This window comes from Ips typographus, linkage group LG4 (assembly GCF_016097725.1).
Source record: "Ips typographus isolate SLU linkage group LG4, UJ_Ityp_2.0, whole genome shotgun sequence".
Lineage (NCBI taxonomy): Eukaryota > Metazoa > Arthropoda > Insecta > Coleoptera > Curculionidae > Ips > Ips typographus.
In genome coordinates, this window is record NC_138425.1 from 4265453 (window position 1) to 4279440 (window position 13988).

Consider the following 13988-nt stretch of genomic DNA (forward strand, 5'->3'; position numbering starts at 1 on the left):
TTCAACTTCACAATATCGTTAACTCAATTGTTTCAGGAAATCCTGGAATTTAATTTTGTGATGTGCTTTTCGTTTTAAGATTGAAGCTGTTTTTCACGCGACTGAATGCAATTTTGAATTAGTCGTAACTTGACCCAGTAAATTGCTACTCATTAATCACGTTCGATCCGAGTTTTTGCACCATCCTCAGTTACTCTTGTCCTGTTCATATCAGTTAACAAAAACTAATCAACTCTGAATACTAATTTAATCAAAATCCATTTAAGCGAATTTACAAGCTTAATAACAAAATTAAATAGCCCCATTTAATATTACCACGTGATTTGGACCAACAGGAAATTCAATGGAAAACACTCATCAACTACATTTGACAAAATTGAATTGTTTTAAATTTAAATTATACATAACAAACCAATGTGGCTGATAAAATATACCTTCGTTCTGCTTTAGCTTTGATTAGTAGAGAGTTTTAAGCACAGTACCCAATTATTTGGCAAATGCTTTTCAATTTTCATTTTGTATGGAAATTTAGTGCATTCTTTGTAAAGTTTAATTTGAGGGAAATTATTCTAATTAATTTTTAATGTAGTAGAGTAAATCAGATTTAAGCATAGGTATCACATAATTTGCTTTTTGCTAAATTTGATCAGTTATCACTTAAAACAAAAAAACTTAATTTTCCAACATTTTGTCCTACCTTCCATTCTAACTATGCGACTGAAATAAAATACTCTTGTATAAAAACACTTATTTTCACTAGGTTCAGTGAGAACAACCCCAATCAGCTTCTCGTTTTACTAATTTAATATTTTTTTTAGTTTGCATATTTAAGTATTTTAATATTATTTTCTTTTAGGGTGGCTAAAATTTTAAAATGTTGGGAAAATTCGGCTTTAACTTTGAATTTTATATGAGAAAGCAAATTATTCTCGTAACATACTCAGACATAAAAAAGTTCGACCAGTCGAGATTCTCAAATATTTTATGATATAATGTGATTTAAAAAAAAAACGTGATCGTTACGTTCAGCTAGTATTACCTATGCCAGACTGGAAAAAACTAGAAACTAACTCTTCTTTTAAAACTGAACACAGGAAGAAAAAGGATACATATACAGTGCTGCTCAATAACTCTCAATTGCCAGAAGTTCCACTTTTTTTCTGAAAATCCTTAACGTAAGAGACTTCAAAGCTGTTTTATCTCTGAATTTTTCCGAAACCGTTGCCATTATAAAATGTACTCCATATAAACCAACCCACTGCTTTTACAATAAAGTCCTACATAAGTTTTAATTTTAATTAATTTCCACTGCCAGTGACGGCAAAACTTTTCATATTATAACTGTAGTTGAGGTAAGGTTTCTGTAATAAACTGCTGTTCAACGTATAGGTGGAACTTTACATTTATACCCTTGTAACTGGAAATTGTCGTTAATATAAGTTGTTAAAGGTCTTTATAAGAATTAAGATAGGTATAATGAAGGAAAGTGTTGTTTGTTTTAAAAGTTGTTACACAAAGTGTAACAAAAGTATGAAACGGTAGAAATATATCTCAGAAACGTATCACAAAGATGACTAACATTGTTGCATTTCTGGAACTGCCAGAAAGTTATTATAAGGTAGAGCAACAAAAAGACTTAATATTATAAAAAAACTTTGTTGCTCAAATCTGTTAAATGTATTAATTTTACCTAAATCTTTCCATGACACGTCATAATCCAGGTAACATTTTCCTCAAAATCTGTTTACTGTAACGAAAAATGTTTCGGTCAAATAAAGAATTATTTTTAATGGCAAAAATATTTCAAATGGCAAGTCACTTGTATCATTTTCATCCACCGTAATTTGAAACTAAAGCACCTAATACAAGATAAACCTTTTTGTTAAAACACTGTGTAAACTGTCTGAAATAATTTACGGTCAACCTAACTATGACAATGTGTTAGTAGTGCTATCCAAACTCTAAAATTTTGTAAATCCTACTATAATTCATTCCGTATTACACGAGTTTGATCAGAGATATATTATTCAATTACCTTTCATTTGACTGATTAAATTATTGTTGAAAATTTCAGCAATACGCTATGTTTTATTTGTACATGCATAGGCGTGAAAGTAAACATTCAAAGTTGGTAGAGTTATAGCTAAAATCTACAAAATCAAATTAATATGTTGGATTGCGCTGTATACTTTGCCGTTATTGCACATTGTAAATTAGCAAATCAATTCGACGTTCCACCAATTGAATATTTATCATTTTTATGGCAGTTAATTGAAATGTGAACAAAACTAAATGAAACTAATTTCAACTGAAAAGTGCATTAAACTTTATGGTAAATTGAGTGTATGACTATGAGGTTGCACCACAAATTAGTATAAATTGACAACTTTTCAAAACCTACTTAAAAAAGTCAAATCAGATATAACTAGGAAACATATCTTGTTGGAAAACGTTATTGAATTCTATGTAGGCAAGTGCTTTAATAACTTTAAAACTGCTTTTGACTTCAATACGTATACTGCTGCATAATATCTCATTTTTTTTAGAAATCTGGTAAAGATAATTTAATTTGGAAACCAGGTATGTGTTTGTCATAAAGTTCTCTAAAACTTTTTATATTTAACCTACTTTCTAAAAATAAACATAATCCCCATACATGCATCACAGCAAGCATGAATTAAAACATGATTAAAAATGAATATAATAGAAGACTAATCTCGTTTCAGCTAATATATTTTGCTAACATGGGATTATTAGTTTTGGCACAATATACCTACTAAACTCAAAATTAAAGTTTTAAAAGTTTGTATAAAAAAATTAACCCAAAGCACTAATATTACTTTAGACTTTTGACTTGACGATATTATAAAGTTTGTCAAAAAATTCGTTGGTTTCCAGGTGACAAAACTGGTTTAAACATTCCTGGCAAACTACAGACAAACTGTCCATTTCTACGTCAACTTGTTTTGCTCGTTCGCACCATTCTGTAACTTTTCTATTGTTGTCGTCATTAGCACGCAATTTTGCGACTCTAATATTCAAGACCATATTAAACTTGGTCGGAATATGAAACAAGGAGTTAAAATTGCTGGGGGCGTATGCCTTTCAGCACAAAACTTTTCGAAAAAAACATGTTTTATTCTGACTTGGAACTGGAACTAAACGTGAAAACACCCTTTGCAGTTAATATTGTTTAACCTTCAATGAATACAAAAAAATTAACAAAAATAGCGGTAATTAAACTAAAATTTGTTCCTACAAGACAGTTATTTTAATTGCACCTCACGCTTTGTTTTATGATCTTTACCACATGTTTTCTACCTTGTTAAAAAGGGGAATTTTATGCAATTAAGTTGATGAGAAGTCATTTTGATTGAATCACGGTCGCTTAACATTACTGTTGAGGAAAGGGAGGCATTAAAGCGATCTAGCGACCCGTAATGGGGACGTGGATATGGAGGCGTAAAGGCAAATATGCTTTTAAAACGAGATAAACATCAGGGTCAGGATTTTAACGAGTTAATATCTTGCCTTTAAAAGTTTAGCAGGAAAAATTTTACGATACATTTTATTATAAAAGGATTTTATATAATGAAAATTACTGTTATTGCTAAGTGCGAAAAGTGATTCTCGAATGAGCAGTTTATGAGATTGTAGTGCAGGAAACACTATCAGATTTGTTGGCTTATTCCGGAATGTATCAGTTAATTTTTTTTTTTAATTTTTGAGGGAAATTTTGACATCCTTTATCATTCAACTTTCACACATTTGACATAATAGTTCTACTCAAAATATACGTATCAAAGCAGCACACGTTCTGACCTGGTTCTCACACATCCTCTTTTGGGAAGTAATGATGTAAACTAAACTGTCTTCGAAAATGTTACGTACGCTGAAAAAAAATTAATTGCGTCTTCGCTTTCCACTAATTATCGTGCTCCTTCCGTGCCTTTCACCAATTCAGCTCCCCTTCCATTTGCCTCTCTCTCTCTCCTTCGCAGAATTGGCGAAATTTTGACGAATTTCTGGCATTCTTCTGAATCCAATGCAACTCGATACACATTTATCAAACGTCTTTCGATCATCGAAACGGTGGAGAAATCTATTAAAAGTTTGAAAACATTTTCCAAGTAATTATTTACTTAAACCTTTTATAGGTCCATTGGATAAAATAAATTATTCCGTCGTCTTTTCCAACTACCGATAATAGTGAACGACGCCGTAAAATTGAATTTTTCTCGATTTATTGGTGATACTAAAACGCTTAAAGTTTTTAAGAGGAACTCGGTAAATTGTCGCAAAATTTCAGTCCTGAAATGTTTTTTACGTCTCGACGTAGAAGCTTTTATAAAATTCTTATACTGCTAGAATTTTAAGTTATTTGACAAAAAAACTTTCAAAAATTTGTCAGTTTGGCGACCAACGGTTGAACAACAAAAATGCATCAAACACGAAACATGCTGTATGCGGTATTTTGTGCATGTGTCAATATCACGTTACAAATACTGCCAGACTTTTCTTAGTGAAAGTCTTTATCATTACTGTAGATTGTAAGACATTGTAGGATGGTAGAAAAGTACTTTGAGGCATTTGAGACCATCTACCAGTTTCTTCTTGACTGAGGTTAGCTCCACTAGCAACTAAGTCTACTTTAGACCAGGAATCTCCTTGTCATTGATGATGTTACCAAAATAGTTAGGTGGTTTTTCTCATCGTCAGAGAATCTGAAGTCTCCGTGATTTTCTAGGTCTATCCTCCAGCGAGCGGAGATCTCCTGAAGAATTCAGGTTGGATAGACACATATGAAAAACTGAATTTCTACAAAACCTTTAAACACGGGTCTTTGACCAATGTGTCCTACTGACCTTGACGTAAGACACAGAAACATGGAGCCTAAATGAGGAAAAATGCTTGGATTATTCAAGGAAAAATGAAGAGGAAAATGCTAGGAATACGACTGCAAGACAGGAAGAGAAACGAATGGATCAGATGAAAGACGAAAGTGATAAATATCGCAGAACGGGTGGCAAGGCTAAAATTAAAGTGGGCTAGCAATTTGATGAGTACAGATGATTGTAGATGGACCAGGAAGATAAAAGAACAACTAAAAGGAACCCAGGATGACCGAGAACAAGGAGGAAAGATGACATCCAGAAACTGGTGGATATGCAATGTATAAGTCAGATTACCGACAGAAGCAAATGGCGACGAATTGAAGAGGCTTATGTCTGGAGATGGACGGAAATCAGCTGAAGATGATGATGATCTTCTTACATTAACCTTTCAAGGGGCAGTAACCTCTCAATCTGTCAGAGAATGTAAAAGCCTTTCTGGGTTGCAACCTTCAAGAAATTTGGGTGCGCCTATGCCGAGAGTTGTTCCCAGAACTTTACCTTTTTGTTTTTTTTTTTTTCAATTTTCACTTCTATTCCCATACCATTTTAGAGCTGAGTATTGCTCTAAAATAATCTAATATCGGTCAGAATCGCAATATCATGTTTGCGATAGCCGTTGTCCTGAGAGCTGCTAGAACCAAGTAGGTATTTGATTTTGAACACATTAAATAAAAAAATTAGTTAATAGACCTGTTCAAACACAACACAATCATATTCTCCATTTACAGAAACGAAATGCAAAACAAGAAAATAAATATCATGACAACGTCTGTCCTTAGGACATCAAATTTATGGCCCTGGTCCTAAGTGAAAGTTGATGTAAATTTATTATATTATCTTGTGCTGAATGGAATACGTTTTCTTCCCATCCCCGTTATTTACATGATTCTGTTGAATATGTGATGAGGTGTGTGCAAAGCATATTATTGACGTGGATGTAGTATGTATAGAGTTCCAAATCACTTTGGGCATTGATTGACCTCATGAAAATTATTAAGGGTTTTTCAGTCGTCACTAATTAAAAAAAAGCATTTACAGGTGAAAACGTTGTTCTTATTAACGGTAGATTGTTGGTTATTTGCCAATATTGCATATAAGTGTGGATTCGACTAAACTGTCAACATATGCATTGATACTCGATGTATTTATGAGGCACGTACTGGATAAAACGAGTTTTACTTAAATTTACTGTTCTTTCCCATAATTTTTTTAAAAGAATCTTAAAAACATGCATTTTAAAGCACTGCTGCAGTTTATGACTTCAAATTTAAATGAAACAAAGTTACCACAAGACTAAAAGCACTTTGAGAGTCTTGTCTGAATTTTTAATGGGCTATTAAACATATTTTGGCAAACTCGCCAAAATCCCTCACCGAGATTTTAATTCATATTTTTTCTGACCCCTACAGAGGACGGTGATATTTTAAATGCAGCACATAACTTTCCAAGCGCCCTTAAGCATTCCAGATTTATAGTTTTCGGTTTCTCGTTGACCTATTTACCACTTAATTTATACGCTGAACGGTGCAGATAATTTCACAACACAACAAAGTTAAAAGATTTTGAATAAACCAAAGTTCGGGTAAAATCGTTTACTCGAGATAGGATTATAGTGGAAAAAATGCAATAAAACTTTACTTTGTGAAACCCCATTATTCATTGCCAAAAAGTCATGCCGAAATACTAAGCAGAGGTATTAAAGTACTTTTTTAGGCCTCTTGATAAATGAATAAAGCTGCCTTAATGACCATAAAATGTAAATAGCTGAAGGGCTGGAAAACAGTTTTTATATAGTTAGTAAATAGATTATGTAGGGAATAGCATTCGCTCAGGGTGATTAGATTACCTTTTAATCATGTAATGTCCTGAATTCTGTTCAGTTAATTTATTATTTAGGTAAATCCTATTAATGGTCATCAGTATAACAGCATAACTTTAGTTTTTACATTAGTAATTGTTAAATTTATGTAAGTACGTAAGGTAAAGGTACGTAGGTAATTTATTAAAAGTTACTCAATTTCAGCCTGACTTGTGGTCGTTTATAGAAAGTAATAATGCAAATAATTTAATAAAATATTGGGCATTTTTTTTAATAAAAACTGCCTTCATAATAGCAGTTTAAATCCGGCATAAGAATGACATCAAAACGTAAGTAACACTGACAAGGCGTAAAAGACTCTAAATAGGCGGATAAGCATTGTTAACAAAAAAAAAGAGAGGCAACCCACAAAGCGAAATTAGAGGGCAAACTGAGCCAGTTCACGCAAAAAAGCCATTACCGTTTTCTGTGAGTGAGAAACTGTGTTAAAGGCATCTTAATTTCTGTGATTAATTGGTCCCAATTTGCTCTTGCTCTAATTATGTCTCAGCCTACATTAGACGACGGAAATGTCTTATGCAATCAAATGTTGTGTCGAACCAGGTCTTTGCCGAAAACTACGCGTGGGCTCTGACTTTATGACCTAGTTTCTCGTCTGAGATTTGACGCCCCAAAAAATTGATGTCCAACTTAATTACTTTGGGGGACAAAAGCAAATAGTTCGGTAATTGATATTCATCGTTCGCAGTACGACGCAGTTTAATTTGCTATCAAATAATTTTCTAGGTTAATGAGACTTAAGGCATTGTTGAGTGAGGTTATTAATGAGATATTAGGTCCATCATTGTACAAAGGAAAGTTGCTGAGTGTCCTCCTTTATGATTGAAAACTAGCTGATATTAGTAAAGTTTGAGTTATGGAAAGGCTTATTATAATAAAAGTTTTAATGGTCTTCCTATAACTCTAGTTTATGAAAAGGCCACAACAATAGAAAGAAATTTGACATAAAAATGACTTACCTAATTTATCTGGAGTTGAAAATACTTTAGTCACTTCTTCCGTCCAACTTTCTGTAACAGTTTCTTGTTCAACTGGACTGGTAATGGAAGAACTGTCATTTGATGGTGAAATGGTTAGAACAGCTCCAAATATTACAACTAAAGCTGCAAGGCGCATCATCTTGTTATTTGGTTTGTTGAAAAAGGATTCATCTCATCTTTATTCCTGAAAAAATAAACTTAATTTTAAAATATGATTTGACTATAAAACCAGTTTGTATTACCATAAAAAATTCAAAACGGTTTGTAACCCAAAAAAAGTTACGACCTCACAAATCGTAAACTCTCGTCTCCGACATTGAAAATGGGCTTGCTTACCGAATAACCTATCAAAGCGAAGGCATAAAAGAAAATTTATTTGCTTGGGTAAGTCGAGATTTTTCTGCCCTTTGAATTTCACAGCCTTAGGTTAAGTGATTATTGCGAAGAGGTTTACCTTACTACCAAAACATGTTGATATTATCGGAAATGGAAATTCTGTGCCAACTAGAAATTACACATAATCACGGTATGTGTATATTGTATGGATGACGGAAATTAGTGTGGTTTATCCAAATCGATAAATGCAAAGCCAAAATAATATCTGTGTTGTCATCAATCCAGTTGTCCAGCTAAACATTGAAGGACGACCGGAAATTTAAAAAAACGATTTTAACCTGTGAGCAAGTGATTGCAATCAATTTCCAACAGTGTACCAAAAGGGCAATTATTTTTGAAACCACGGGACTGTCGACAGCAAATTTTGTTTGGATTACTGCGTCAGCTTTTTTTAGAATGAACAGTCGACATCCGGGAAAAAAGTAACATAACACTTAACATTGAATTGTTTGTGGGTTTCACATTACGTTTGTTCTTTACAAAGTCAATTTTTGTTTTTTTTTTCTCTTTTTAAAACCAATTTAAAACTTGTTAGTTTTCTGTGATACCTTTTTTCATTAAGGTAATTTTTACTGGTTGTAATAGAGCGGTATAAACCCAATTGGAAACACATTGTATAACTGTTCATTCCAGTATTGTATTCGTGCGAAAGTTTTGGAAATTTTATAGATTTTATACTCTCGGATAATCTAATTATCCAAGTTGTAACAAATTACTGTAAGCAAGGAAATTAAATAGAACTTAAAAAAAAGAGTTATAAAGATTAAAAAACCCAAGAAGTAACAATAAATAATATAATTGAAAGACTACTAAATTTTCACAGACATCAACAGTTTAAACATGTTGAAATTTTAAAAACATGCATATTAACGATGAGTATGTTCTTCAACAAGCGTATAATGATGTCATGATTATATTAATAAATTATAACCAAAAGATATCATCATTTAGCTGCAAAACATTATTTTAAAACTACATTGTTTATTAATGCTGTTGGATTAGTTATTATTAAATAAAAAACGTGGTTCAGAAAATTAAAAGAAAATTGTTACATTATTATATCCTTAAAGGAAATTCACTTGACAAAAATAGACCAAATGTGAGAATTCCATAAATCGAGAAGATCTAAAAAGAGCGTAAATTTTTATTTAATTTTTTCTAAGTAATGGAACATCCTACTTTTTAATCAACATTTGGATTCTACATAAATTTCTATAGCTTTGATAATGTCATATCAATTGCTCTAAAATATTTCTTTTTCTATACAAATTGTATGTCATTGTTTCTGATGGTATAAAACTCAAATTTTGACCTATATAATCCTATAAAGATGACAACAAAATTGTTTGAAAATAAATTTGAATTAAATGTTAGAATTTGAATTCAATGTTGAATGTTGAAATACATTTTGTAATATACAGGATGTCCTGCGAGGTAAGGGACAAAATTTCACTATGTGTTCTTTAGGTAAATTTGGGTCAAAAATATCCTATAAACATGGGTACGCAAATGCTTCCTTACCAAAATATGATTATTATTTTAATAGAAACAAAATATTATTTTAATTTAATAGTGGTATTCTGCCAAAAAGTACAATGCTATAATAATAATTATCTCGAGTATATTAAAATGTATATGAAGCACATATGAAGAGTTTAATTAATGTAGAGAAATCACACACGTCAATAATAAGCATATTTTAGATCGCTTGCTATTTTATTCTACAGTTGCCAAGTAAGTCTACTTTTCCCTCTAACAGAAAATAGTTCACTATACTCGTAATCACTCTCTAAATAGCCAAATAAACTAGTTTTATCAATTTAATCATCAATCACAATCAATTTTCTTGGGTTATTTTTAATGCACTATGCCTCTCTAAAATATTAATTATATATCGTAAAACGTTTCTAAGATAATCTATACAAATTGTTTCCATAAGTTATTTTAAGGCCTTGCAATTTTTTGGGTAGTATCATGAATTTCCTTGACTGACTGAAAATAATGCCAACAAACATTTCGAAATCTGCTTAACATTCAATCTTCGTTTTACATCATTTCAATATCTCTGGACCTTTTCGACACCAACATGCCTGTTCAGGGCTTTCAAACTGTATTTGAATAAATACCCTAAAAAAGAAGGGATTTGACATTACTTATACATTCTGCGTTATTTCATATTGAAATCATTACCTTAATTGGTTTTTCTTTAGTATTTCATATTGCTCGGGTTTTAGAGATATCAATGTTTTTTCAAGTAAAAAACGTGTGTTTTTTCTGCCAGGTTATTACGTAAGTGAGTTTGTTTTATACTGAAGTTATGTTTTGAACAAATATTTGTATAGCAGCACACACAAATACACTTCTAAAACACATCAAAGCAATCTGGCTTCTAATCCGTTTTATTTAATAGTCTTTGAACTATTGTCAAATCGGTTTTGCAATTTTTTCAAACTGGAACACTATTGCCTATACAGGCAACTGGTTTCAGTTTCAATTCGTGTAAAAGCCCATGATTGATATCGAGTCTCTTGTAATATAAACTGGCAAAGCTTGTGACATGTTACGCTTTTCAAAATAGGTGAGGAAACAGCAATCGGATGCAGCATTTGGCTGTTGAAAGGATTCAAAATTTTTGTCTGTTTAATAAATTTCTAAAAAGGATTTAAGAATAGGAATCATTTATCACTGGGTGAGCAAAAAGCAGCTTTATTTAGAAACTTGTGGTGGAAACTAACTCATTTCCAGTAGGAACGCTGCATTTAAGAAGATTATTGTTGATACATAATTTAAGGGTAAAATTCAGCTTGAACATCTTGAACATCGTTCACCTGTAGCACAAAATTAGCTTTCATAATTAGCTACCATCAACAAAATCAATTAGCATCATAAACCAGTAAATATTACTAGCTAATTACTAATAAAACTTAATTTACTCGCAGATAACCCAATTTTGGGGCTTTGCCAAACTAGCGGTATATACATTTTCCTTTATAACGTAATGGGTGATTAAAGTGCAAGATAGATTATCCTCCAAGACACAAGATTAATTTTCTATAACGTTTATTCCCAACAAAGTTAAGGGATTTATTTCTTGTAAGGATGTTCAAGAATAAACAGAGGTAACCAGCTCAGAATTTAAACTTCAACACTCCCCGAGTAATTTATTGTTGTATAAAGTGACTTTTAGGACACAAGGTCCATTAAAGCTCAGTTATCCAATTAGAGTGTTGAACGAGCAACACGAGGGAAGTGAAAATCTGTTACAGAAACATTGACTCAAACTGTTTGGCTGTTTAATTGCTTTATCAAAGTTTTTTAAAATCAACAAAGGCGATAACATTGAGCTGGCTGGGAGACGTTTGACGCTGCAATCTTTATAGGCGTATTTATGGCAAGGAGATTTACTACAATAGCATCCGTCGAAGAAAAACCGTACAGCTTTCCTTGACTAATAAATTTTCCTTTATAGGTTTACCATCTAACGTTATTCACACCGTTATCCACTACTCACTATAACAGTATACAACAAATAACTTTTCAATTCAGATAAGTTCCTTGTGGAAAGCTTTTTCATGTCGACTAATCCCTTTTAAAGATACGCACCCTTCTCATTATTGTCCTAAAAAGAAATTCGTATTATTTCTCAATTAAAGCGAGTTGTGGGAAAATACCTGAATAGAAGAATTTGGGTTTGGCATTCCGCGATACGAATTTGGGGGATTGCAAATCCATTTAATAAATTTCCGCAGAGAAATGCTAAATGTATGGTATTTCATTAGTGCCAAGCTATGAGAAATAGGAATTTTACATGGGGGCCAATAAACTATTTGTTTGAAAGATATACTGAGCTGTTAGCTTGACGGCTGCATAGAATACAACCTGCAATTTATTTTCTCGTTAAATAGGAAATGGTAGTCGTGTAAATGAAGTTGTAATTAAAAGTACACGTAATTGAGAAAGTTTTACAAATTGTGTTTGATTAAATGGAAAAACCAAACTTATTTAAACATAACAAAGCTCTGTTCCTCTAATTACTCCAAAGGACGGTATTTTCATCTGCTCATACTTTTTCTAGTAAATATATTAGATAAATAAAACTTAGTGGTGTATATCAATCGCCAAACATACTTTATTGGACCAATAACTCAGTTTATTTGAACGTTTTTTCATTTTTCTATTAAAAAAGAGGGTTATTTTTTTCTTCAATACATCATACTTTCTTCGCCGAACTTAAGCACTTTTTTAAATAATATTTTTTTACAATCCTTTTGAGTATAGGATTCTAAACTGATTTTTCCTCAAGTTTCGGTTTTTTGCTTGCAAGTTACTGCTTCAATTTCATAGTTGGACTGTGTCTCTAATAATTATACAGGGTGTCCAAAAAGTCTGGAATATACATCTGGAAATACAAGTAGTTTTAAGCACTTACTTCACACAATTTGATGCTTCTAATATCTAAAAGAAACTGTAACAACCGGTAAAATTTACATTTGATATATATTTATATTAATACACATTTGTTTACTATTCACAAATTTTCAAGCGAGTTAGTGATTTTAGATCAATCTGAAACCTTTTTATTAGTATATTTCAATGGTGATTTTTGATAGAGGACAATATTTTCTGACATCAGTTTTAAAATGGTTGAAATGAACTAGATACTCGGTTAATTTAGGTTAGCCATACATTTTTGGTAGCATAATTCTGTTTTGGTTCAAGATATTCAATTTAACCAAAACTCAATTACAATATACGTTCTGACCAACAAAACATTTGCCTCTCACCTTGCTTTGCCAAAAATCTAAAGAATGCAGCATAAATAAATCATCAACGATGCTGCTCCAATGATCATGTTAAGCTGTTTTGGATACTATAAATGGAAAAGAATTACCCTCTTTAAATTCATTATCATCATCAGTGAAGTATTTTTCTTGCCATAATCTGTTAGTTTTTCCTTCCATGTTTTGATATTCGAGTTATAAAGTGATATCTGCGACTTATTTAAAACTCTTCATAAATCAATTTCTTATTCCTCTTCAATTTTGAACCAACACTTTGTGTAAACGTTCAATTTATAGTAATGCGTCTAGGTTATGTAAATTTAAATTATTCATGCATTGCGACAACAGAGGAAGAAAGTAATAAAAATATGCAGTTTTCTGCTGCAATTATTACGGTAACGTTAAATCAGCGAAAAAAATTTACCAATAACAACGGTCTTTGTCACCGAAAACTCAATTAGTCAATCAGTCCCTCGGCATATTCCCCAAGCGCCTTTAAAACACTCAGATAGCAGATGATAAAATCGCAAGGCGTGTGATTCAAGTTATTCATCATTTTTCATCTCTAACTTTAATTCCCCCGTCATGATTGTGATTAAAATGAATGACGCTTTCATGGACGAATCAACTTTTCTCATTTAGACACGAATTGTCGAGCGAGGTACGTGAGAGCAAGAGAGAATTATAATACTGCAGCAAGGTTGTACTTTATTCAGATGGAGATCTATTATTGAGGTTTTTCCTTAGTAAGGCCACACTTGCAAGAGATTTATGAGATGAGGTTGCATTCAAGTATTTTTAAAGATTAATCCGCTTGCACTATCCTTCCCGTGGAGATTTATATGGAAAATGTGATTAACTTGCCCATTAAAAGATCAAAAGTGAACGAGAACACGATTATAGGTATGTCGCTATGCAAATTGGGCATATCATTTTCGTCTAGCTAAATTGCCACGCTTCAGTGACATATCACAACCCTGACGTTCCATTTATCATTTAATACGTGCTGACCCACAAACTTAATTTGTGTACTTTTAGATGCATAATATAACTTTCA

At 32.0% G+C, this 13988-nt stretch overlaps 1 protein-coding gene across 2 annotated transcripts in view; it reads right to left on the reverse strand.

Annotated features, from left to right (window-relative positions):
• Nucleotides 1–13988, reverse strand: part of mtt (mangetout) — a 172572-nt gene that overhangs the window by 135691 nt on the left and 22893 nt on the right. For both annotated transcript variants that reach the window (XM_081979063.1, XM_081979064.1), the window contains exon 2: nucleotides 7734–7938. In XM_081979063.1, the coding sequence (XP_081835189.1) occupies nucleotides 7734–7893 (160 nt within the window). In that variant the 5' untranslated portion in view covers nucleotides 7894–7938. The remainder of the gene's footprint in view (nucleotides 1–7733; nucleotides 7939–13988) is intronic.